Below are 27,763 nucleotides of genomic sequence, written 5' to 3' on the forward strand. Positions count from 1 at the left end.
TTTAATTGAACTCGGCTTCGTCTCCGGTCAAGAAACTTCACACAAGAAACACATCAATTATTCCTTCCAAGAAACAATTTAGCGAAGTAGAAATTGAAACATTGTTTGACCGGTTACGGTTGGCAGTGTCATCTGTTATCGAAAATGACGACAAAATTAAATAATATCCCTTTAGGTGAAGTCGACTTAAATAGGAAAACATGTGTCAAAAAAATGAAATGATAGATTGACAATGCTCAGATTAACTGAAGTAACAGAATCAACAATAATACTAAAGTCAATGCTTCTCTGAAAGTTTATATAAGATCGGATCCAATTTGAATTGCGGCAAATAATAAGGTCTAATATGTTCAAATATTTATCTTAGACAAACGTAAAGTCTACAATATTGGCTAAGCAGATATTCTGGTTATGGCTTGCACTTTCAATTTACACATGAAATTGCTCAAATTGTAATTCTCTTGCCAAGTATAATATTCAGGTCAGAATAAAACAAACAAATTCTGAATTTATTGAAAAAAAGAAATATATGCCTTGGTCCAATTACTCAATTGTATACAATTTACTCCCTTTCGCTTCAATTACGCGCTAACCAAAAAGACCGAACCAATAATTAAGTAAATCATTGTTTTTTTATAATTCTGTAATTTCATCTACATTTTTTTTCTTTCTCGAAAATGTTAAACTCGTCATATTATTAAAAAAAAGTGCTGAGCTCATAATTCTCAAGCACTGTAATCTTTTACACAATGCCTTGTCTATACATATAAATACTGACTTCTGTTTAACTGACGCCGTATTCAACAAAATAAATAATAATAACATTGGGAAATAGAGTTTTTGATACTTTTTTTTCACTTAATTTTGACTCTGCTGAAAAAAAAGAAACGAATGAAGAAAAAACAACACACAGATGCAAAAGTTATGATTTTGGGATTGAGACTTTTTTCTGCATTAAACTCGCTTCTTGGAAGATACAAAAGAACTTTAAACACATTGATTAAAGGAGCAAAAAAAGTGTATGAAAATTATAATTTTAATAAGACAATATTACAGCCAATTTTGTTGGAACTTTTGTTAAGAATGTGAAGAGCTTTTCGATTTCTTCGATCCAATCTTGAAATGAGAAAAGAAAAACACTTGAAGAATATGAGTCGGTCGTGTACATTTAAATTCGCCAGTCAGTACCGTACTGCAATAATGTATTAAGGTTAAACCTGAGTATTATCTTCACTGATTGTGACTGATACTCGGATTTTTTTCTGATCAGCCATGATAAAAGGTTTTGAATTAAATATGTTAAAATTATTCTTTTGACCGGTAAATATCTTATGAACTATATATAAACTGAAAACGCATTGTATCTATTACTTTATATATGTAAAGCACAGAATCTATTACTTCAATGTTTTCATCATAATTTCCGCAATATACCAGTGCACTCGCCAGAGATCGTCGCATATTCGTATCGTTCCTTCCGATAGTAGCTTACTTGCAGGATGATGAAAATTGTATTCATCTGTCAGAATAATCTATTGTAACGAAACTCTTTAATTTTTCCTCTTAGGTCTATAATAAATGCAGAAATTATAGTTAACTTTTCCTCACGAAATGTGTGGGGACTCGACCTGAAAATTACAAGTTAAAACACAGACTTATAATAACTAGGTCCCACCTGTTGGGTGGGTCAGATCCCTTGACTGTTTGTCTGAGCTTCTCAATAGTATTTTTATTGACAATGATTTATTGATTTATTTCAATGAAATGTAATTTTGTATAAAATTAAATGCGCTTCGCTCTGGCCTCAAATTTCACACTCATTAATTTTGGTTCTGTTTATTCGGTTTTGTTTGCAAGGCAAAATCAAATAACAAGACTCCAGATCGTTTTAACAAAGAGTAGAAAAAGCTTTTTTTAAGAACTACTCCCAGATTGTTGAACCAATCCGTTGAGATTACTCCAGTTATGGTGTAAACAAGAGTAGAATAGGCTTCTATTGAGAATTACTCACAAAGAAGAACAACTAGAACGGTCTAATAATTCTCTCACTGAAGATTTAATTCTGGTTAGTTTCATTGAAAATCTTCGAACCGTTGTCTATACACTAATGAAACTTGAACTCGTGTGATTTGCGTTAATTCACTCGTTAATTTTTGTTCTATTTATTCGGTTTTGTTTACAAGGCAAAATCACATAACAAGAAAAATACTATTGAACTAGATACAAAAATTCTGTTAGCAACATAATCTATCTTGGAACCTAACCTCAGAAATTAATTCCATTCTCCACCAAACATTTTTTTAAAAATAGGTTGAGAATTACTCTAGTTGTTGTTGTGTTAACAAAGAGCAGAAAATGCTTCTTTCGATAACTTCTCCCAGATGGTTGAGCCGATACCACCCATTTTCGAACGTGACCTGAGGATTTCAATACTTCATCGAATAAAAAAAGTTTTTGACGCGCAAGCTCTCGTATACGTACACGTCTCTTATATACAGCCTTATAGCAGTAATGTACTAAAATTTTCATGAAAGAATTTAGCAAGCGAAATTCTTAAATTTTCCTTCAAAAATGGTCAGCTTTTTATTATTAAAAAACAAAAATTTTATTCGACTATCATGGCAAATCGAAAAGTGAAGATAACGTCTTTTCATTTACAATTTGTCTTATTTCCTATTTAGGGTATATGCCAGCCCATTTCGTAATGTCGTCAAAGATGTAACAGAGATAAACAATTAAATGTTCAGATTGTACACTCTGCATACCTTTACATGTCCCATATGAAAAACCAATGCTATAAACGCAGATAATAAAACGATAAATAAAGATAAAATGTGCAGACCCATACGAGAGATGACATCGATCTAAGGTATAATAAAAATTTTCTGATTCCGGAATAATATTCGTGTGAGAATTTGCTGATTTCTATCTCATTCCTTCAGCTCAATGCCTAACTGTTGAATTTAGTTAAGAAAAATGTGTAAATAAAAATGATGACTTGCAGAACTGGATGATGGCGCCAAACAAAAAGATGCTTTATACCCATCATTTTCAATAAATGAAACAACATTTCTTTTAACCATACCAGAACGGTATCAGCGATGATTATACACTGGGTTTGTCTACAGCATAAAATAATAACAGCTTGATCGATTGACACAAAGGAGCTACTAATAAAAGATAGATATTAGAAAGATTATTAGATTTGCGGTGTGATAAAGGTTATATTGCTGGAGACCAATCATACCGTTGTTATGTTGAAATTAAGTTTGTCATCTGCACCCAATTGAATGTTAAATTCGAAAAAAATCAAATTTAATACAGCGTTCGATGAAAGCCAAAGTTATACCAGCAGGGAAATGCTAACTACTTTACTAAATAACATATAAATAAATCAATGAAAATATAAATTTCTATGTAAACTCTTTGATTTTTTTCTACAACAGAACCATTCTCCATTCTACAATTAGTTTAAACTTACTGCATCTTACTATTCCAATCGTTCTCTTCTTCTCATCGAATTTTTATTTATTTTTTCCTTCAGTTTTGCAGATTGCAACCCCCTGCCGCTATTTAACACGCCCATAACAACATTTACAAACCCCTAACAAACACTCGTTTCATTGTGTATCGCATATTTATGTAAATGCAATATGCTGCGACACCCCTCTGATGTGAACTGAAATAATCAAAACTGTAACCCATAATTACGGTATATTTTCAAACTTAATAGTTTATTGATTTGAGGTATATGGGGAGACAAGTTTTGAATCTGGTAAAAAAAAACAGACATTTCGTTCCAACATCAAATAACAGAAAAGGGTTCTCCTCTCTCTGGGAATCCTTTTTATTGTTTCACAAGATCAACGAATTCTCAAGCAAAAAGTCCTTTCAGCGACCTTTATTTAGCGACAACGTTTATTTTGTGCAGATAGATTGTTACCACAATAATTACTTTAATTAGTTTACAAATTTAACACGCAATCCCAGAGACATATTATTTTAAAGAATTCAAATCACATGTTCCATGGAATACGTATAACATAAAAAAAGACATTCTTTTAACATGGAAACCTTCACTGTTACACCAATCTCTTGTTTATTTTTCAGAAGTTCTAATAAATAAATTAATGATACGTTTATGAAATTATGTCTCTGGCTATAATTTATATAGTTCCGATTTTCGTTCTTTCAATAAATTCTAACACAGAATTTTTTTTGAATCGAAAAAATATGATTGATGACATTAAAATGCAGATTTCTTAGAAAGATGTTCTGCTCTATGAGGTTAACACATCTATCAAGTTATTATTTTATATTCCTTTTTCATTCATATTTTAAGAGACTCTTATATCCAATATAAAAAAAACTACCGCATGCGATTTTCCTAAAATTTATGTAATTTAACCTAATAATGGCCTTTATTCTTGTATAAAAAAAGAAATGATTTCTAACCGCCACCATTCTAATTGCAATAGAAACTTTTCAATTAAATTCATTTTTTATAATGATATAACTCTATGAATGATGTTTAATCATATTGATTACATAAATGACCAATAGTTAGGAGAAGAAATAGAATCAGGTTACGTGTTTTTTTTAGTATCGTAACGGGTGGGAAAGTACGGACTGAATCCGGCAAAATTTACACTTTATGATCCCGAGGTGCCTAATAGTATTTTATGCAATTCAGTGAGCGAATTCGATACTTACGCAGCCTGTGTGCAGTGTCATATGAACCAGTTTTATTTCATCCAAAAATCAGTGCGAAAAAAATTTATCGCACGCTAAATGAGTGCGAAAAAAAATTTATCACACCCAAAATACATCGACATGATCATAATCATATATTCATCAAATGTAATAACAACTGTTAGGAATACTGTTAGAACGACTGTTTAAGTTTTTTTAGTGACACTTTTGTTTTTGTGGTTTGTTTTGAAGTCTTGGGGAATTCGCTCACTGAATTGCATAAAACGTTGTATGAAACACGAATCGTATGCTGGTATTTTATTGCACCAGATGTCTTGTCAACCTCGGCTTCGCCTCGTACGATTCTTGTTTCATAAATAACTATTATGACCTTGAATCCAACTATTATTAAATACTATACAAAGTAGCGTGTAATTTTCTAGCAACTTTATTATGGGTGGAGAAAATAAGAAAATAAGAAAATTCATTAGAATTCAAGGAGCGATAGACAACGATAAACTTTCTGTGTTCCAGTAACACATCTAAAAACAGGCAAGAGAATAGTCTTCAACACCATTTTAAACTTCTAGAAATATTATCTCACTATAATTGTTACTTTTACTGTTTAAAGGCCTTTTGTTGATACTAAATCTTTTACTTCATTTGTTTTCACATTTGATTTACTATATAAGACAACATTAGTCGGAGGTCTTTAAATTGTAGGAACGGAATGATATATACGGACCTGCAAAAATCATGTGATATTATACAGACTTAAAGACTCAGTCTCGTAGTTCTTCTATATGAACATCGTCTCTCTTTGAGGGACGTATATATTCATAGGAAGTTTACTAAGTTCTTTGGCGAACACCCAGCACTAAACTTTCCCATCCAAGTTGACATTTTGACTTTAAGAGAACTAACGAACAGTACCAATATTAATCAATCGGATATCTTTCTCATTAATCTCAACCAACCAAATGTTCAAACATGTAAATAAATCATTCAAAAAAAAGTAAAAAAAAAATTGTAAGAAAATCTTAATTCAATCATAATAAACAGAGTTATAAAAAATACGAGAATATTGTTGTACTCATCGATATCTTCTGTTGAAATCTTTAGGAGGTCCCCTGTCAACGATGACATGTCACATTTCTGTTTATTGATACCTTGTTATTATTATCCGAGAGAATGGTGTTTGTGTATCGTCGTCTCTTGAGGTGTACATTAGTTTTGTCGTTTTTATTATTTATATCATATCGAACGAAATAGACATGTAAGCAACTTTTCATAAATTTAATATCGGTTATTCTCTATGTTATCTAGATGTATGAGAAGTTATTAATTTTTTTTGTTTTGTTTCTCGAATGATGTCAATTTTATTCTCGATTTTAGAATATTTATCGTGTTTGGTAGTTCTTGTTTTGTATTCAAGAAAAAAAAAAGTTTTGTACCAATGAGAAAAGACAAAAATATTTTCGTTAAGTTTGGTTTATCGTTTGGCTTATGGACGGTTTGTATCCACAACCCACGTCTACCGTTGATAGTCAGATCTACCCAATTGGACTCTTCATTGTTTTACACAATCTGATGTTTACAAATTGTAAATCGATTCATGATGAACAGAAATCATTTCTAGTACTAGACACATCCTCAGTAGTTTTATTTAACAATGACCAAAATAACTATTTTGCTAACGAGTTAGTAAATGCGGTTGTTTTGAGCACTAGCTGTGAGGTTGCCGATACGCGAAGCGAGTTCAGCAACACATCGTGTGCGAAAAACAACCTCATTTACTAACGTGTTAGCAACAACACTGAGAAAACAACATTACCTCAGGTATGTATAAAATGGCATGGCTGACAGACAGCTTTTCTTCTGTCCTACTTTGGGTATGCTGCTAACGTATATGACAAGTACGTCGCACATATCCGACGTATAATCATACGCACTACTCGTGACTTTTCGTTTACTCGTATGTTTACACGTTGGACATGTACGACGTACATGTCATACGTTAGCATCAAACGCGTCCGAAGTAAAGCTGTCTGCCATCCATTTTATACGTACCTGACGTATGTAGTTTTATCAGTGATGATTTTATCTGCTGCTAGTGAAAATATTTATCAACCCGTGACTAAACACAGAATCCTACTACACATGATCGCAGTGGGATTCTGTCAAATGCTTGCTGTCAAATATATATAAATATTTGCGCACGGAAATTTTCGTTGTGTAAATCGACTGCATTTGCTAACTTAATGCTGAATGTTATGAATATTTTAAACTTGTAGTAGATAAAAGCGAAAGATCTCTCTTTAATGTTGCCTTGAATGGTCAAAAGTGTGTTAATACGAATGATGGAATTAAACTTTTAACAAAAGAAGTAACAGATTTGAAATACAATTGTCATTTCTCAAAGGATACAACGAACTGGTAATTATATTAATTTTGATTGGCTTGACGCGACAGAGGGCATGTAATATTCTTTGGTTCTTTTCGAACAATTCAATTTCCGTTAACGAAAATACCGAATGAGTTGTTATAGTTGGTTTGATCACTTATACCACTTGTCTACGACTTGGCATATGTTTATAATATATGAATAAAAGTTGTGAAAAAAAATTCCACATGATCAATGAATCGATTTTCATTGATAAATTAAGTGATCTTGTAATTTTAATATAAAAAAAATAGAAAGACGTGAATATCTTTGCCAAAGAATTAATTTATTAAAGATCGAAAGATCGTGGCCTTTTTTTTATATTTTTGCTTCTTCTGTCGACTTTTAAAATTTTACGTCCACCGTGTGTAGGTTGCGTAGGTGTACAAATTGATGGATGGTGTTATGTTAGTGAAACAATTTGTAAATCGAATTTTTGCTCGGTGGTGATCATTCATATTTTTTTTGTTGTCTCCAGTGAATCAAATGACAATAATATTCTTCGTAGTCTAAATTTCGATCGATTAATTTCGCTGATAAGATACAAAACACACAAAATATATTTTGTCTTTCAATGTAATTCCATCAGCGATGGACTGACCAAAAATTAATTATATGTGAGATTCAGACAGAAAAATCAAATATAGAGAATTGATGTAAAATACCATTGACTTCTACAGCCTACACAAAACGCACGTTCCACCTCATCCCGTCTATGCGCAGAATGATTAAAATGCATTTTATCAATTGATTTGATCATTCGGCTATATAATTTGTTGTATTTTTGTTCTTTTTCGTTTTATTATCGAGTCGAAAATACTGTGTTTGCACATGAAAGGCCTTTGCGAAGGTACACAGTAATAACTAGGTTAGCCGATAATAAAATAACCAAAAATATGAAATTTTTACGACTCGAAAATAGCTGCTTTAAGTGCTTGTATATGCGGCAAATGAGATGTTTTGCTGCAAAGGTGGCTACACTAAGGCATAGTATATTGGATCGTTCAAGAAAGGAGTAAGACGTGACGTAAGTCTCTGTTTCCATTCCGAAAATTTTTATTGATTTTATTAGTTAATTACAGTCTTCGACATTTCAAATGTCTCACTGTCAAATTTTTCTGAGAATTTCATTGTGTCATTGCGAATTCACAATGACATTCTTTGAAAAAAATGACAGTGAGACATTTGAAATGTCGAAGACTGTAGCTCCGAATTTTGATATTATTTATTTAAGACACATGGAACCTGCGACACAGTGTGCGTTACAAGTGTGGAGAAGATTGATTATGTTCGCTATTAAAACATATGTACACTTATATGACTGGAAGGTATAAAAAAAATTGCCTCTGGCTAGTTAGAATATCATTTCGAGGAACCAAAATCAGACCAATGTTTTTATGAATGTTTAAAACGGCTTCTTTTTGAATGGATACGTTTTTATTGTATGTAAGTGATATAAAACTCTTGCGTAACACAAGTGAAGTTTTTATTCCACCTCTCCCTCGTGCCACAAAAACATTTTCCGTGTGTTACACATATAATACCTAACTGTTTAAAAAGTGTTCTAGAGATTTTGTAGATTTTCTGACCGTTAGATTACGTTCGTTGAAAAACGAAGCGTCTAACTCAGGATGCAGGAGAGAAATCCTCTTCAAATCATTCGTATCTGAAACTTTTATTAAATCAAACGCTAACCATTGTTCCAGTGGCTACAAAAGGGCGCATCCCGCATCGCAGTGGAACAAAGGCGTACCTAAAAGAGACGCCAATATAGGAAAGAATCGTCAATTTAGAACATGGGTCGAAAATCTTACCAAGCATAGAAGCAATTCTTGGATAATTGGTGGGTCTCGACACTTCGGCAGAACATGATGCATGATGTAAATATTCGTTTATTCGGAAGAAAGTCTACAATTTACTTAGAAAAACAGTACATTTTGCTGTGAGAAAATTTGTAAGATTTCTGTCCCATGATTTGTAAAGGCCCATCGGACTTCGTCTGAGGTTTTAAAACAAGCTAAAACATCGTCAGTGAAAATGAAAATGAAAATAAAATTTCCTCAGATTTTCTTTTGACATGAAAGCTCGGACCTCGGTGTTATGATCAAAAATTTTCTGGTAATAGTTAACATGAACCCATTTAAGTGGGGGAAGCTCTGGTTTGAGTCTTTGCTAAATGTACACAAAAGTACAAACTTAGAAGAAAATTTTCTGTGTGTTAAAAATCTATATTCCTATGCCTCTTCACCTGTTCTTTCAGAACCTAGCATTAGGGCCCACCTCCTCAGAAGCAAAAGTGGCAGGAGTGGAACGAAATTCTAACAGTGGGTTTGTTTGTCGAGCGGGTCGACTTATTTATTTTTTATTTTCACATGCTGGCACATGTGCACCGATATATTGCCCTCCCAGAAAAGACACCCGTGCTTATCTTTATCAATCTAATTACAACAACTTCCCTGTTTGAAAAAGCTTCCGCCGTTTCAAAATGGCTAAGAACGCATCCATTTAGTTCAGCCAAACAAATGTGACAGACAGTTCAGTGGATTTACTGTTGACAATAGCTGGGAAACGTATGAAATGTTATTAATAGATAAATATTTTTCATTCACAACTCTGCTTCATTCAAGTTCTGCTATTGAAAGAAGCATTATATCACCAAATGGCTGGTGATTGTAAATCGTTTCATTTGTCCCCTTTGTGATAATGAGCTAACTGTCGGCTATTTACTTTGTATAAATACAACAATAACAACGTTTACTTTTCGTGCTTTGTTAAAAAAAAAACGTCCCATCAATAAAATCGACCATTGTCTGTGTGTATAGATACAACGTATGGTTGCTATACAATACAATAATGTTTTCTAAATGGCAAATCAATTAAAAAGAAATTAAAATTGTTGATAAGAAGTGTCGAAATTTAATTCAATTAATGATTCGGTTATTCGGTTGTTACGTCGACCGATTTAACACAAATAATAAAAAATATCTCTGATTTCAATGGCTGATTACATTGATAACAGTGTGGGCAATGACGATGGCAGCAGTTACATTCAATATTCTGGAAATGAAGACCAAGATATTCCACTTATTAAAGATGTAAGTTATGAACACAAAGATTTGTAGATCTGTGAATGACTGACCCATACACACTCATACGCGCAAGACGTATTTCCCACTTTATTATCGTGCACTAGCGATAACTTTCATTTTTTTAGACTAATCTCAAACGAGTAAAAATACTTTAAGCGTGTAATCGTTATATACTTTACTATCGTTCAAAAATGCAAGATTTATAACGCCGCTCGTCTGCTTTAACACCGATAAAAACCTATTTTTATTGACCGTTCGATTTTTATAATAGAATCGGTCAATACCTAATCAACATTGCTGAAAAGTATAAAAAATATTTGTCGCGAATTATCAGGTCACGTTTAAAACCGACACGATAACCAGCTATACAATATGCTCAATAAATATTGTAATGGCTTTTTAAGTAATTCTAGTAAATTGTGATCAAAACAGAATAATTTAATTTCGAAATGAATTGTTGACTTAAAGATTATCATGTAATTACGGCGCAGGTTTCAAATTAAACGAATTGACGATACAGTCCAATGTTTATTGATGCATTTCAAAAAAAACATATCGCGTTTACCACGGTCATAAAGTACACTTTCCTTAATTTTCTTCGAACAATTTCCCGATCCATTACTTAGACCTAGCGATTTAACACACCTGAGTGAATATCAATGATTAATTTCGATTTTTCCCAATATTTATTTAAAAATTATCATTAATCCTCACGGGATTTCAGCAGAATGTTGATATACACCTAACAATTCTTGAAAATTGAACAGCTTTGTCGAATGGCATTTATTATCAAAAGTAGAAAGAACTGGTTCTCAGTTGAATTTTCATTTAAAATATTTTTTTCAAATTTGCAGCTAATATATGCGCCGCATATTATGCAGGTCACAACAATAAAAATCATGTTGCGTTGGCATTGATGGAACTTAAAGTTTTATTGCAGCCATTCAATTGATTTTTTTTCTTTTAATTGCAGTACATTATTGAAACGTCTCAGCCGCCGTGTAAATACAACAATAATGGTGACACTAACGCTTCGACAGATATACAAAGCAAAAAGGCTAAAAGGCAACTCATGATGGCTACGTCTTTGTGCTTTGTCTTTATGGTAAGCTTAAGAGTTTTTGTATTATTCTATTAAATGACAGCCGGTGCGTCTTTCCCTTCTCAAAAAGTGATAATCATCAGTTATCGACCACATTCGCCTCTGGTGAACGTTGTATTACATACCGAAATGTATGTTCAAATGATTGAAGTAATAGATTTAGAAAGCTTCTGATTCTCCAACAGAGCTAACACAATTCGTCAGATTCATGTTACTCTTTCATGTCAGCGAAAAAAAACTAAAAATAAATTATTTCTTAGATCGCAGAACTAATTGGTGGCTACTTCGCTGGAAGTCTGGCAATAATGGCAGATGCGGCTCATTTACTTACCGATTGTATTAGCTTTATTGTTGCTATAATTGCGATTTGGTGGGCGAAAAAGCCCGCAGATGATAGAATGTCATTCGGATATAAAAGATTGGGTAAGTTGCAAATCTAAAAAATGAAGGAGTAGATTACCATCAACAAAACTTTTTTTTCATTTTGCAGAAGTTGCTGGTGCTGTGGTATCAATTCTGGGCATATGGTCACTAACGGCAATTTTATTTTATTTGGCAATCGATCGACTTGTAAGCAATGACTATGATATTAATGCCGACACAATGATGATTGTGTCTGCTATCGGTATTGCTATGAATATTGTGTAAGGCTTCCAACACATTGTTAGCGCTTACAGCTAATGAATTATTACGCAAACAATTCCAGAATGGCGTTCGTACTACACGGCTCTTGTCACGGTCATCATTCTCATTCGCTGTCACACGCACATTCTCACTCTCATTCGCACAGCCCGAAACCGATACGAAAACATAAGTACTCAACATTGAGTGATGACGCCTATCAATCGAATGACGATGAGCTCATTCGCAACAATAACTCGGCTCAAAATATTAACGGCTCTAACGTTCTATTAAGTAGAAGTGATAGCTTTTGCTCATATCGCTCGCCCAATCATAGCAGAACAAATTCGTTTAGTAAAAAGATTACCTCACTTGATGGACGAAAGCAAAGCATTCCGTCCGCTTCGCCATCAGCAATGCTCCAAATTAAGTTAACCGAAACTATGAATCACCGAAACAGTTTCGACGGAGCGGCAGATCGCAATTTCAATCAGCACAAGCATCGACATGGTCAAGATGATGGTAAAACCGGATGTGAAACTAGCGAAGAACAAACCAGTGAATTTTCGAAGAAAAATATTAATATTCAAGCGGCTGTGATACATGTGTTAGGTGATTTTATACAAAGTATTGGAGTGTTTGTAGCAGCTTTAGTTATAAAGATTTATGTAAGTTGCATGGATAATGATTTTGTGATAGTCAAGTGTTATAACCGATTTTTTCCTTTTCACAACAGCCCGGTGCAAAAATAGCCGATCCAATTTGTACATTTGTGTTCTCAATAATTGTAATTTTCACGACTGTTCGAATAATGAAAGAGTCGCTGGCAGTTCTTTTAGATGCCGTGCCGAAAAGTATAAAATTATCGGATTTAAACGAACAATTATCTAGGATCGACGGAGTATGGTACTTAATAAACAGCTTCGATTTTGCTATTTTCTTAATGATCAAACATTTTTTCGTTCATGCAGCTCTGTACACTTTCTTAACGTTTGGAGCGTTACCACAAATCATCATCTAATGTCGGCGCATATACTGATAGGTAAACTTTTTTTTAGAATTGAATTCGCGCGTTAGTTTACAGCTTTAAAAATGTAAATTTTCTTTACATTAGACGCTCACGCCAGCTCAGAGTATGTACTTTATACAGCAACGAGGTTAGCTCGAAAGAAATTCGATATTAAGAGTTCAACGCTACAAATTGAACGTCAAGCTTACGATACGAACAACATTTTAGAACCAGAATTTTGTGTAACTTAATTTCTATTGTTACTTAAAGAGTATTATTAGGGAAAATATTTTTTGAAAAATCTATAGATGTATGGCACCCGTACATTATTTTCGTTATTCTGTAACTAATATTAGTTTTAGAACAGTAAATGAGTCTGAATAAAAAAAAGATCTTTTATGACAAGTCAGGCACTGGAAATCATCATTGCACTCAAAATTCGACGACATGAGAATGAGTATCGGCCACTTTCTGAAAAAAATGACGAGTAGTCGACGTACTCACACTTTCTTATTTCTTTTACAAAATGTAAAAGGGGTGAAGAAACGGCGAGACTTGCTGAAGAAATAGTGAGTTGATTACTCTTCATTCCTACGTGAACTCACCAATGAAATCATCGAACCCATTCTTCATTGTGTAAAAATAAGCGTTATTTGAACTTAATTGTTTTGGGAAATGAGGTAAGTTTTTATCGGTTTAACAGCAGAAGTGGGTAAAAAATGGTAGAAAAATAATTAGATTTATTCGTATTTAAGGACTCATGTTTTAAGCACTACGGTAATTCGGTAAAAATTAAATTTTTTTTGAAATTAGAGACTTTGTTGATGTTTAGAATCGCTAGCTAATGATTCAGAATATTGTTTGTTGTTTTTTCAAAATCACAAAATTTTAATCGAAATGTAAAACGGATTCTGTGTGATTTTGCAAAATTCAAATTGAATTCTGAAGCGAACACAGAATGGTTTTAATAGTTACAAGAACTGTAAAGGGTGTTTTATGTTCGAAGAATGGTAAATGGTTCGAGACGATGGCTTGCTTCATACGCAAAAGGTCTGGGGGGTACAACAAAAATTTTATTTCCAAAATTCAATTTCATTTCAACTGTCTTGCAATCTTCATGCATTAAAATTATCTCAATGTTCAGAACACCACCCAAGCAATGCAACATTTAGAATAGAATTTAAACGTTTCCTCGGTTTTCCCCCAAAAAAACAGGCAACTCTCTAAATAATGAGAAATTATTGTTTGAATTTTGAAAACCACCATCGGCAACTCGAAGTGAATTGATTTCCATTCGTTCATCATTCTAGGATTTAGAACTGAACTTTGAATTGAATTGGATGAAGAAGTGTTTTACAATTATTATTGCAGTGGATATCGATTAAGGTTTGAATGGTTTCCTCTAAAATAAAGCATATGATTTGTCAGAAATATGAGGAAATTATTGATTAAATTCTGCATTCCACATAGCCAGATTTCCACTCATTTTCATAGAAATTGACGGGCTTAAATTTTCGCAAAAATCTGAGTATAAGGCTAACTGACTGCTAATATGTGAAATTACTTTGACATTACTTATCTACCCTATATTATATCGATGGTCTGTCGCTGTCCTCACATCTGCGGTCTCACAATAATAATGTTTGCTGATTTTTAATCATACTGCGTGGTATACGTACTTTAACATGTTTAGTTTACTCATTATTTATCTAACGAAAAACAAATGTCGTTCAAGGACGTTGTCAATATAAGCTTTTATTGTATTGTCGTGAATATATCAACATTAAATACTGTTTTTCAGGGTATTATACCGAACACTAATTATGCCATAGTGTCCGATATGAGTGTCGTCATCATTATTCATCTAGAGTTTATAAGTCCTACATTTTTATGTCGATACGTTTGTGCCAATACAATAATACCACATTGTGTAATCTACAAGAGAGTATTACGCGTGCAATATACTCTCGTTTTGCGTAATATACACTCGAGCAACGCACTTCAAGCAAAAGTAGTACTCTAAATAGGGTACTGAAACTTGACAGTGCTCCATACAAAATTTTACACTGTAAAAAGAGTGGGGATAAAATTTCATACAAAAAGTACTCTATTTGGCAGCTGTCATTAATAGCACTTTTGCTTGAAGTGCGTTGACTCGAGTCATTAATGCTGGCCGTATTCACCGGTAACATAATGTATTTTTATCTGGAAAAATTGCTTAAATTGTCAAAACAAACGTTAAAACGTTTGACTATGATTTACAATGTAAATTTTACATAGCGGAAAACGTCAGATATCAGACTGATCAAATAAAAGTGTTTCGTTCAATTGTTCAATAATAATGATAACAATGAAAATTCATGTATGTAATAAAAGAGAACAAAACAAACGAAATTAGGGTGTAACATCCTTAGGGTATTGTGTACACAAAAGTTAATTACGATCAACGCAAGTTGGAAGAAGTATTTAATTCACGAATACACCAAGCTTGTGTTCAATGTTCATAAGAATTCTATGAGCTCAAGAGAACTGATAAGGTTGAATTAGTTGGTAGAACTGTTGCCTGTATGAAAACAAACCACTTTGATATATCAATAGTAGATTACATTGGATGCTGCGGAGGTAGTTCATTACATGAGGGATCAATTTTGTGATACGAGCCGAACTCACAAGTGGGGTTTTAGGCAACAAGCTTTGGAAATGGTTATTTTGACAAGTGTAGAGTTTGCATATCCGAGCCGAAGGCGAGGTATGCAACTACACGAGTCAAAATAACCGTTTCCAAAGCAAATTTTAGAAGACTAACAGGACATGATTTGTTATATAAATATTTGGATCGCATTGGAAGGTGTAACATCGCCGAAATGTATTTTCTGTAACGTTGATGATGAAACATAAATATTTTTGACTAAAATGTTTAACGCATCAGAAAAAATGGGCTGTATTCTGGCGTTATGGACTTGGTCTGATTAGGCAACCTGTAGAAAGTTTAAAAAAAATTGTCGTTGCTACTCCATTCTAACAACCTGTAATCATTATTGGTTTTTCTAACCACCTAACCATGTCAATATTACGAATATTAAGTGGTCCACGTGTTTCATAACGTTACTATAAAAGGAAAATTTGCAACGTTGTGTCTTTAGACACGTTTAAACTTGGAATTAGTGCCTTTGAAGTTTTAAAAAAATATCCTGTAAAGATTTGGGAAACCGATAGGTATTTACTGTCAAAACTGACAAACTCTAAAGCAATATCATAAAGTCGCGAAAATTTATTTATTTTTATTAATAATTTTGTCTTCTTATAAGTTTTTTGTGGACCATATTATGTGAATTTTGATTAGCCAGTAAAGAGCCAATTTTCATTATATCGTTTTTTTCACTTAAGCGCACGGTCGCTAAACAAATAATCTAGATCCTAGATAAACTTTAGTTTATTGTTTAATTTTTGTGTTGATTTGATGTATCAAATAATTGATGTTTGATGGATTCGTCAGAGTTAGATACAGATTATTGAAGAAAAATCGTGTAAGACAGAAAACCACGCTAAATATGCGAATATTTCCATACCTTTTTTTTCATAATGTCATTGCAAAGTTACCATTAAGGCTAATGGTCAAGCTAATGGTATTATTGGTATCAAAATACTACTCTATTTGACGTGTAAAAACCTCTATTACCCTGCTAGGTGCTTTGATCTTCTTTATTTTATGAAAATAAAGAGTGAATTTCAACCAGATTGTACAATTTTTATGATGGTTCTTTTTCACTGCACACGTTAGACTGGTTTATCATTTTTCGTGCACCAAAAAACGGGAAACAATTCGGCTAATTGACTACACATCCTTGAAGGAATTACCGGAGCATTAAGCATTTTTGCAACGCTAAAACGGAATCTGCGCATCGTTTTTGGTATTTAAAATTAAAACCAGAAGATCACACAGTTATTCGCTGGTTCTTCGTTCGTCATTTATCAGTATTTTCTTTAATTTACTTTCAATTTCTCTTATTTCCAGTCAATTCCTTGTTCACTCGTGGAATTTTGAAAACCGACACATTTTCTGTTTCGTCGTTTAGTGGTTTTTTATGAATTTTGCATGCATTTTTATATGGACAAATGAGAAACTCAAGTAAAACACAGAAACAGAAAATGTGTCGGTTTTCCAAATTCCGTGTGTGTAACTCCATAAATTTCTAGTATTTTCTTCAATTACTATTAATTACTGGATGCTCCAGCAACATGAAACTAGAATTGATTAAATTCGACGGTTTTTGTTCATTTTATTTAAAATTGTAGGAAATCTTAGAAAATTAAAGAAAATTTTTAGAAAGTTTAGAAAATATCGTGGAATTAGGAGAAATCTAATCCGGTAATTAGAAGGAATTGAAAGGAATTAGTAATTGATTTGCCACCCTTTTGGCCAGTGAGTTCCCCCTCGACCACTATGTCTCTTACCATGTGTATTCTGTTTATTCGTCGTTGTCCTCGTCTGAGCTTTATGCATGTATCCACAGCCCGTTGCCAAATCGGAACGTATAAAAGTCTGGATTCGTTTTAATATGATGCTTCGATTCGTGGCAAAAACGTTAATTCATGGAAAGGTCCGGAATATCTAAACATCTTGTAAACACGATAACTTGAGTAACTCTCAACCTATTTGTCTATTTTTGACTAACATTCAACTCAAACCTACATAGACAGATTTGCAAAAATTTATTCTACATTTTGTATTTAGAGTGTCATCTTGGAAAGCCATGGCACTTATGTTTTACCTACTTGCTGGCTTAGCAGCACTTTTATCAATAACATCGACCGTAACAGCGACAACGTATGGGGTGCATAATATCTATAATATTTGACTCTTGGCTTTTAATAATAGATTTCAAATTTTAGCAAAAACTGGAGAGTTCGGTTTTATTTAACAAAACTATGCCAATTCACAAATACAAGACCAAAACTGGTATGAAAGTCGTGATCGCTAAAACAGGTGGACCTCAAGTGAGAGGTTATGTCTGTTTAGGTAAAATATTATTATGATGTGCATGAGACGGCTTTGTGTTACAGCGACGCACTCCAAGAACAGGCAAAATACCAGATTTTCTTAACGGTCAAAAAGCCGCTTATTTTGGTCCTTACAGTCCAACTTAAAAACTAAATTTTTATGAAATATTCTGACTACTGCGTTGAGTGGGTCGAGTGGGCCCCTTAGTTTAAATCTGTTCGTGTGCCTGTTTGGAGTGCGTTGGTTACAAATATTAGATTGACAGTGCTCTACAATTTCTTCACTTTTCCTTTGAATTATAGCGACTAACGCTCACGATGACAACGGAATACCACATTGCTTAGAACATTTGGTGTTTCAAGGTATGTTAATTTTCAAAAAAGAATGGTTTGTTTCGTTAACTCCTCTAGTTCTAAAACTTGTACAAGGGCGAAAAAGCTCTTTATGCCAAAGACTGTAGTGCATCACTCCAGTTTTGCATATAGAAGAAGACATTTAATATCAAGCTCCCAGCTGAGTTCACAGTTTCAGAGTTTGAGGAAGCAACCAAAAGCTACGTTGAAGAACAGTGTGAATTATATTATTCATCACTGCCTTCTGATTGTTTCTAGATTTGACATATCCTTCTAGTCAGATGATAATCAAAATTATGCAAAATTTATAGGTAGTGAAGACTATCCATACACAGGGTCGTTGAATCTAATTGCGAATCGATGCTACGCGTTTGGAACCAACGCTTTCACTGGTAAAATAATTTCTTACAGAAAAAGTTTCCTTATCTAATTGTTTAACGGTGTTTTATAGCGAAGGATCGTACGTGTTATTATAGTTCACACGTTGGAAAAAATGGGTTTTTGGCACTACTGCCTGTTTTTCTGGATCACATTTTGTATCCAACATTGACGGTGAGTAAATTCTAGATATCTAAATCAGCATGAAGTGAAGAAAAAAAATTGAATTTGGCTTGCAATAAAGAACACTTTGCTAAATGGATTTTTGGTTTACTGTTAATTGGGATCTTCACAACATCTTGAGCTAAAGAATTGTGCCCACAATTATTGCAATACGAAAACCTGGACTACTTTCAGAAATCTACCTTCACCACTGAAGTGTATCATGTGACTGGCGAAGGAGAAGATGGGGGAGTTGTGTTTTCCGAAATGGAAGCTGCGTCAGTCGATTACAACTGGCGGGCATTGCTACGCACAGTGCATAAAGATTCTGGTTATGCTTCCGACACGGGTGGATCTTTGCCCAATTTAAGAGAAAATACAACACACCAACAGGTAAAAATAGATATTTTGCTAACATGTGCCTAAATGAAAATTTTGCGCAATAGATGTGAAAATTGTTAACCCGAGGCGAATCCGAGGTTGACAACACATCGTATGCGTAAAATTCCAGTTTAGACACGAGTTAGAAACAAGATTTTATGTACAGTAGTGGGATCTTCATTTTACCAAACGTCACTTTTACGCGCTAGTGCGCAAAAGTATTACATGAAAATCCATTTGATCGCACTATTGTACATAAAGTATATCTTTTTGTACGAAAACGATTTTATTTTTGCAAATTTCGTACTCGCATACAGAATGTGGCTTATCACAAAAAATTCTATCGACCGGAAAATCTTTGCATAACAGTGTTAGGAGATGTGTCAATCGACGATGTAATGAAATCCATTCAGAAAGTAGAGAAGAAAATCGCATCCAAACCAAAACTACCTAGATGGACCAGACCATGGAAAGTGAGACTGCCTGCGCTAAAAACAACTACAGTAAAAACACTACTACCAGCTAGTAACGAAGGTGCCACTGATATATACATTGCGTGGCGTGCTCCGAATCCAGTCGTCCGATTCCGAAAATTGACGGCATTTGAATATTTGTTGCCATATCTAGCCAGTAGTGCGAAACCGGAAGATTTCTATTCCAGTAGTGTCACCGGAGGTGTTTACGATTTCACTCTTTACTTTCACTTTTTTGATGTTCCATTGGATAAGACACACTTGGTGTATCCAGCGTTGATCAAGTGGTTGCGAAAATATAGGAAAAGTAAGTGAACCTAATGTGACATGAGTCAGCAATCGAGAACTTAAGAACTTACAAATTTCCTGATCTTTTAGGAACCGAAGAGATTGATATGGATTATATTCGGGATCAAATTGAAGATTCTATCGCCTCATATGCGAACTCTCTAGAAACGAATCCGTATGACACGATTTCAGCGGCAATTGCTGACGATTTTCTTTATGGCACTACAAGAAACGATGTAAGAGAATGAATTTTTAGCAACAAAAAATTCATAACAAAACTATTTTTTTCAGTTCAGAAATCGCATGAACGCCATCGATCAGCTTAAGTATCTCGCTAAGGCTCCCAAGTCATATTGGATTAACCTGATAGACGACTACTTTGTGGATGTAAGTTCTGGTAGTGAAGAAGCTGGATGATTTTTTTACAGTTTGTTTCTGCGTAGACAGCATATGCACAATCCATTGGCATTCCTAGTAAAGCGGAACTTGACCGTTTGACGAAAGAAAATGAAGAACTAGTCCCAAAGCGCAAAGCGAAATTGGGTCCAGAAGGATTGAAAAAGAAAGCAGAGGAATTGGCTGATGCTATTGCGATAAATTCACGACCAGTGCCAGACTCGGTGATTACTTCGGTACCTGTACCAAGTATTGGAGACATTGACTTCTTTGACGTTGAAATTTATCGTACCAATGACGACAATGCCAACCAACCGGAAGGATTGGACTTAGATTCGTGGCCGATTTATGCGGAAGCGTACGATTGTCGCACAAATTATATTTACGTTAGTTTGTTGTGTGCAAAATTACTTCAAACTGAAAAGCATTGAACATTTATTTCTGCTTTAGATAACGATTACAATCTTTACCGGTGATGTGAAACCGACCCTTCGACCTTATTTGTATTTGTTGTTGAAATTGATGGCTGAGTCAAAAATCAATCATGACGCCGAAATGGATGCTCTCAATGACTTTGAAACGATTAGTTTTGATTATCGTATGGGTCTGACCGAACCGTTGAAGTCATTCAGTTGTGGATCATTTTCGCAGACAGCGTCAGTGTTAATGCAAGTGGAGCAATGGCAATACGATATCGGCATTAAGTATCTCTTGGCCCGGCTTCAATACACTACATTCAATGCAACGATGATAAAAGATGCGGCGTCGTCATTGTTGAACGATTATATTCCGTCGGCCTTGAATCACGAATATGCATCAATTGATTTACTGAACTCTATGTATTACAAAGCAGGTAAGGCTCACTGACTATGGTTATAAGACCTTGGGAAGATTGAAATATCAGCCGTTACATTCATCATCGATACATGAAATTCATTTAACAGATTCCAATTCGAGAATGTATTCGACATTGATTCAGAAAAAGTTCCTAACTTCTCTCATCGCATCGATGGATGACGAAACTGCTGCAAAGCAGATCTTAGATGACATTCGAATTTTACGTGAGCAAGTAATTTCGACAGCGAATCTAGCCGTACACATAACGGCAGATTTCACTAAACTAATTAAATCGAAAGTGGATTTGAATGCTCCGTGGAAACTTTTCAACTTTGGACCGGGTTCGAAAACGTATGTCTGATTTTCACATTGAGGAAGATGTTTCCTGCAACGTTTAACAATCTTTAATATCAATCGCGCAGACTCAATGTGGTTTCCAATACAGAGGTTATGGTCGATGTGGCGTCGATAAGTGGTCAGGGAGAAATCGTTGGAGTTGATCAAGAGACGTCGTATGTGTCTCAACATTCACCGGGAGTAGTCTATAGCGATCCAGATTTACCGGCTTTGACTGTTGCTTGTGCATATTGTACACAAATTATGGCGTCGCGTACGAAGTCCTGGCTATTCTTATTATTACAGATTGTTCCTTATTCCATCCGACGGTGTAGTCGAATTTCAATTATACAAAGCTTCGGATGTCGTTCGTGCATACAACGAATCGATGAAAGTTATCGTAAGACCATCGAATCGTTATCTAACTGTTGTCTAAGCTAAAATACTTCCGTTTCCGACCAGAACGAACTAACTCAACCGGACGCTGTGTGGAACCAAAATTTAATTGATTCGGCTAGAAGTGCAGCAATTTATGTGGTTGTCAATCGAGTCCCAAAATTGGTTAGCGTACATCAAGAGTCATTAAATTTGTCATTCGAAAAAGTTGCCGATAGTTACATCAAGGACCTCGTTTCCGTGAGTTTAGATTTTAGAAAATTACACACCTTCGCGGCTGGCAGGCGAACTTAACTTTTTCCTCTTCAATGTTCAGAAAATTTCAGCCGTCACCGTCGACGATGTGAAACGCGTTGCACAAAAGTATATGACGAAAATCTTTTCGAAAACGGAAGCAAAAACGGCCATTGTGTGTAATGGAAAAGAAGGCCCAAAAATAGCAGAAGGTTTAAAGAAGTGAGTTTCGTCGCAAATTTTGAAACTTATCTTAGAACATAATTCATATTGAATGTTTTTCCATCCATTTGCAGCCTCGGTTACGATTTGCCCTATCGGACATCATGGGAAGAGACGTTGCTTAATAAATAGAATTCTTTGTACGTTATTGTTGTATGATTTCTGTTTCGTGTCTGTACGCTGTTGCTAAATTCAAATAAAAGAAAATTAAGAAATAAATATAAAAATGTCATTTTGACCTCACCCGAAAGTTCTAAATATAATTTTTTGAAATTTTAAAAAACATTTCTAAACATGTATGGGCTCGAGATTCCTACTAAAAAAGACGATTGCTTCTGTAGAGGCCCCGAATAATGAGTCACTTTCGACCAAAATCAAGAAGTAAAAGTAAGAACCAAATTCGTAAATACCTCGTGACGCCATCAAATTACGAGGACGGTGTTTGTACTACATTCGTACACAGAACAGTTGTTGATCTCATCAACGCAAATTGTCCAAATGTTGGAGTGTTTTCAACACGTCTTAAAATTTTAATTTGAAGTGACAAAAGTTATCAAGTTAGTAATAAAGTTACGAATTGATTAGAATCGTCGTGCAGGATAAATTTCGAAATTATGCAACGATGAAGACCAAGTACACAAAAAGGGCAGAAGATTTTCTAAACATACAAACAGTCAATGTCAATGGAAAGGAAAGAGATTACCGTTCCATGATGGAGGAGATGTTCATCATTAATTGTTTTTTCACTTAGTGAAAATACGTTCATCGACTGACGCTACTGCTACTAGCTGAATAAAAAAAAATTCAAGAAAAAAGCTGACAGAAAATTTAGAGTTTCAACACGGCAGAGTAAAATAAACCAAGCAGGAGCAGTTCATTTTCGAAACGTCAAATAAGATACCTGATACATTGCATGAAAATGAACTCAAATGAACACTGACATATATTTTAAATAATTTTATTCGTAAAAAAATATGGCTACTGGATTATTCAGGTCCCTAGTCGAATCTAGCGCTCCTGCCTGGTTTACTTAACTCTGCCGTGGTTTCAAACGCTTTACATGTCAACGATATGAGCAATTTAGAGCATTTTTTCTTTTTATTTGAATTCAAATCTTACCATATCGTTGACATTTGAAACCCTAAAATTTCTGTGAACTGTTTTCCTAATGATGAATCGACTATAAGACATAAATGTTCAAATAGTGGGCAAGTTGAAAATGGTGAGATTTCATCAACTGAAGCGACCATTACAATTTTTCATGCCTTGGGCAAAAATTACGGAATTTTTCTCGTAATTTGGGCCCTCGGCATGAAAAGTTGTATACGCATCTGTTGTGGACGGTTTATTTTAGGCACTTTCGCTTGTCGCCCTCACTTCGTTCGGGCTACAACTCGCGAAATTGCCTAAAATATACCGTCCACAACAGATACGTAAATAACTATTTTCTGGCTTGCTCCGCTTGCGGTTTCACCGAAACTCAAGTACTTAGGTACTAGTTTAACATACAATTCTAACTGCCTGGTCTACACGGGCCACGATTATAAATATAGTTTGAAAATTTTACTTACTTAAAAATTTTGTTTGGTAGAACACTAGCGACTAACTAGGAGGACGTTTGTAAGATTTCTGACGCAAGCTTACACCACACGTAAACATTTGCGATAGTAAACTGCCTTTACCTGGCCTCGATGGAAATCTGTTACTTCTTTAGTTTTGACATATTTTTGCTATATAGAGAATAATTTATTTTAACAATAAATGTGCTGCCCAATTAAATTAGGTTGCTTTACTACACAGCATATCGATCGATCAAAAGATATTATAATTACTAACAATATGTTGAATTTAGAGTTTTAGTTTGAAATTAATTATAAATGTGATTATGTATGATGTGGATTGTTGCACTTAAAATTTCTTCTGTCATTGACTTTAATTTAGATTTGTTTAGCCTAAAACGGTCGAAAAATTTTAAAACGCTCTCGCCAAATGTTCCTCTACTTCCGAACCATAACCCTTTTACTGTCCAGTCACTGTAGTTGTATGTGTTTTTGTACTTTTCTTTATAGAATGGAATGCATCCTTCATATATCGAACGTTTTTCGTTGACAATTTTCATATCTTGTTCATGATCGTTCACTTCATAACGGATCGTCGGGTCGAGACCATTAGCCAGAGATCATCTTTTACTTTGTTCATTGTTGTTGATAACAGATGGTTAACCATACGATTCACTGTAACACGACAGAGTTTATTTTACTCTGCCGTGATTGTAAGCATACATCTGAATCAAATTGTTTGGCCGAAGTAAAAATAGGCTACATTCTTTACATTGAAGTTGTGAAAGATAATACAAATTTTATGAATGAAACGTCAATGTCACTGTCAAAAGCATTGATGTGTTTTTGTTTTGAATTGTTCCGATAAATTTTATCATCAAAAATTTGGTTGATCTAAATTGAGTACCTAACAATGTTTAAACGGGCAATTTCACTTAATTCTCATTTGAGACAATTCATCACGAGAAATGCGAACGCTAGGTAAAAATAGATGGAAAATCATGCTGCTTTTATGCGGAAATGTTACGAAATTCAAACTACGACTCAAATGATTTCCTTCTAGATCGATCTCCTCAATCAATTATAAAACGCATCAAATCAACCAAACGAAAAGCTTGTTACAACCGAAACAACAATTTGCTCCAGTTATCCGATCAATGTTTATACAAACACAAGACACCCCAAATCCGGACAGCCTGAAATTCCTACCCGGCATTGAAGTGTTGGGTCAGGGATCCACATTAGATTTTCCTACTGGCAGTAGTGCTTACTGTAGCCCATTGGCAAAATTAATATTTCGCATTGAGGGCGTGCGTTCCGTATTCTTTGGTCCAGACTTCATCACAGTTTCGAAACTCGAAGACGCCGAATGGAGCCTATTGAAGCCGGAAATTTTTGCGGTAATCATGGACTTCTTTGCGAGTGGATTGCCAATTGTAACGGATGCTCAACCGAAAAACGATACACGTAAATTCAAGCATGTTGATTGTTCGTATAGGTTGGTTCTAATCCGTTTTCGTTGCTCTATTTTTTCAGAGATTAATGATGATGACAGTGAAACGGTAATGATGATCAAAGAATTGTTGGATACAAGAATTCGACCCACGGTACAGGAAGATGGAGGTGATATCATTTTTATGGCGTATGAAGATGGCATAGTGAAGCTTAAAATGCAGGTAGGTGTGAAGAGTTCGCTAGGCTCTGAATCTTTCTGAATCTCTGAACCTCTGACTCAACACTTTTCCTTTAAGGCCAGGTGAATTTGTTTACAAATTTTGCGATAGTAAACACCTTCATCTGGCCTTAACGGAAATTGTAGTCGCAGCTTGTTAACCGTTAACCAAATCAAACTTTAATTTCAGGGCTCCTGTTCGTCATGCCCGAGTTCAATTGTTACGTTGAAGAATGGTGTTCAAAACATGCTGCAATTCTACATACCAGAAGTTGTTAGTGTTGAGCAAGTTTTCGATAAATCCGACGAGGTAATTGCAAAAGAGTTTGATAAATTAGAAGAGAAAATCATGAAAAAGGACCCGACAAACACTTGAGAAACTTGCTAAAGGCAATGTCTAAAATAGAATTGGTTTTATTGCTGTCGTCAATTTAAAAATAAAAATAAAATAAAATACACCAAGCACTGCAGAGCTACAGTTTTTTTCGTTTTGGTGGACACAATGTCGAATGTTCGCCCTCGTCTCGTCGTCTTGAATAACGCGTCATATTTAGTTTTGATAATTTGCTCAAGTTATCCCAACTGGATACATGAATTGGTGCCTGTCGATTAATATTCGTGGACTGAATTTCATTCACAATTTCGGATAATGCGTCTAGCATTGTTCGTCTCTGTAATTCATTCTGTGGCAGTACATTCAGCTCCACATTCTTTGGTTTCAGGTACAACAAAAAATCCCTAATTTCCGACATACTCGAATGATTGGAGTAACATACTCGAACATTCTTGTTTTCGTCTAATTTCACGATATCTGACGATTCCTGCCATTGTCTCCACAGCATAGCAGTGGGTTTGATTACACGTATTAGCGCTGGATCGATATCTGGATTACACGTAAGGCTCCTCCCGTTTTTGTTGTAATAATCAAAGCAGGCATGTATTGGACTCTTTGATGGGACTGTGGTGAACACGTTGTCCAATTCCGGAATGTACCGATACTTCTCCATTTCACTTTCATTAATGTGAATTTTCACTTTCAACCGCTTTCCAATTTCAATGTAAAGCATTTCGTAGCCGTATCGAGCCGGCATCTTCAACGAAATGACATGCTTCGGGCTTTTACCGATCCATTCATTGATTATTTTACATATTGTCGTTGCACTACGAATCTGGCCGGGAAAGTTGAGATAATCGGTCGATAGAAATGTCGAGTCGATGTAAATGGTGTCAATTGATCCGACCAGGTTTTTCAGTCGTTTTATCTTTTCCATGTGTCGTTTCGATAAACTGTGAAGAGGACATAAAATGAATGTTTCGTCGACTGTTTGTTCCGTTGTTATCTCATATACCGAAAATCACCCGTGTAGAGAACCTTAACATTTTCCTGCTCCAACAGAAACATGACGGACCCAGGGCAGTGGAACGCTGCCACAGTTGTTACTGTAACGAATCGTGTGACTCCGTCCACATCTGAGTACTTTATAGGTGTTGGTTCTACAAAAAACATAGAATTACGCAACATGACGAAACCACAAAGCTTTTCTTTTACCATTTTCTTTCAGTACCACCAACTCTTTGATATTCGGATATTGCTTTTTGACTATAACCGACGATATCGGCGATAGGTATAATGGTCCCGGTATTCCATTCGGGTTGTCCAAACCCATCATATGATCGGCATGACAATGAGATAGTAGAAAGACAGTTGATCTCAGATTTTCGTTGTCGAATCGGTCTATCGATAATGATGGAAACTCCTTCATAACGCCAGTGAATGTACTCATTTTGGTCTGCCTATTGCTGGAGTGTTAAATGCCTTCCAATACTAGCTAACTTTCATGCTCTACAATGTTCACAGTTTACACAAACTTTTCGACAGTTTTAGCACCACAAAAACAAGAGATGAGATCACACTGGGATCATAACAAATAAAATATTTTTGAATTTTGATTCGGACGACGGTAGACGTCTTTGATACATATAACCTTCTTTCGAGAATTTTAATTTTTTTAAATTGAATAACTCGATTAAGCCTTGTAGACACCACGAGAAGACTATGTTCCCCATCAAGATCCCATACTTTTGCTTTATGATTAGTTTTGTATCTGTAAGGCTTCA

General features: G+C 34.7%; 5 protein-coding genes across 5 annotated transcripts; 4 read left to right on the plus strand and 1 right to left on the minus strand.

Annotated features, from left to right (window-relative positions):
* Positions 1–9,711: 9,711 nt before the first annotated feature.
* On the plus strand, positions 9,712–13,365 carry LOC119081665 (zinc transporter 2). The gene is made up of 8 exons (XM_037190748.1): positions 9,712–10,230; positions 11,198–11,329; positions 11,587–11,749; positions 11,817–11,970; positions 12,033–12,615; positions 12,684–12,853; positions 12,919–12,989; positions 13,062–13,365. Exons 1-8 carry the CDS (start codon positions 10,132–10,134, stop codon positions 13,205–13,207), a joined length of 1,518 nt encoding a protein of 505 aa, XP_037046643.1. The 5' UTR covers positions 9,712–10,131; the 3' UTR covers positions 13,208–13,365.
* Positions 13,366–17,694: 4,329 nt separating this feature from the next.
* LOC119081584 (uncharacterized protein C05D11.1-like) lies at positions 17,695–20,020 on the plus strand. The gene is made up of 7 exons (XM_037190619.1): positions 17,695–17,791; positions 17,850–17,976; positions 18,261–18,320; positions 18,623–18,703; positions 18,763–18,863; positions 19,047–19,244; positions 19,550–20,020. The coding sequence occupies exons 1-7, from the start codon at positions 17,711–17,713 to the stop codon at positions 20,018–20,020; spliced, it is 1,119 nt and encodes a 372-aa protein (XP_037046514.1). The 5' UTR covers positions 17,695–17,710.
* Positions 20,021–20,087: 67 nt separating this feature from the next.
* LOC119081664 (uncharacterized protein C05D11.1-like) lies at positions 20,088–22,570 on the plus strand. The gene is made up of 9 exons (XM_037190746.1): positions 20,088–20,229; positions 20,285–20,380; positions 20,437–20,775; positions 20,840–21,242; positions 21,334–21,577; positions 21,649–21,962; positions 22,025–22,198; positions 22,275–22,414; positions 22,489–22,570. The coding sequence occupies exons 1-7, from the start codon at positions 20,101–20,103 to the stop codon at positions 22,069–22,071; spliced, it is 1,572 nt and encodes a 523-aa protein (XP_037046641.1). The 5' UTR covers positions 20,088–20,100; the 3' UTR covers positions 22,072–22,198; positions 22,275–22,414; positions 22,489–22,570.
* Positions 22,571–24,783: 2,213 nt separating this feature from the next.
* Positions 24,784–26,118, plus strand: LOC119081671 (NFU1 iron-sulfur cluster scaffold homolog, mitochondrial-like). The gene is made up of 4 exons (XM_037190754.1): positions 24,784–24,954; positions 25,037–25,440; positions 25,510–25,649; positions 25,836–26,118. Exons 1-4 carry the CDS (start codon positions 24,887–24,889, stop codon positions 26,019–26,021), a joined length of 798 nt encoding a protein of 265 aa, XP_037046649.1. The 5' UTR covers positions 24,784–24,886; the 3' UTR covers positions 26,022–26,118.
* LOC119081666 (protein artemis-like) lies at positions 26,027–27,724 on the minus strand. Its single transcript, XM_037190749.1, has 3 exons — positions 27,195–27,724; positions 26,995–27,139; positions 26,027–26,932 (listed from the first exon to the last, which is right to left on the minus strand). Exons 1-3 carry the CDS (start codon positions 27,427–27,429, stop codon positions 26,119–26,121), a joined length of 1,194 nt encoding a protein of 397 aa, XP_037046644.1. The 5' UTR covers positions 27,430–27,724; the 3' UTR covers positions 26,027–26,118.
* Positions 27,725–27,763: the final 39 nt, after the last annotated feature.

Source organism: Bradysia coprophila, unplaced genomic scaffold, assembly GCF_014529535.1.
Source record: "Bradysia coprophila strain Holo2 unplaced genomic scaffold, BU_Bcop_v1 contig_358, whole genome shotgun sequence".
Classification (NCBI taxonomy): Eukaryota; Metazoa; Arthropoda; class Insecta; order Diptera; family Sciaridae; genus Bradysia; species Bradysia coprophila.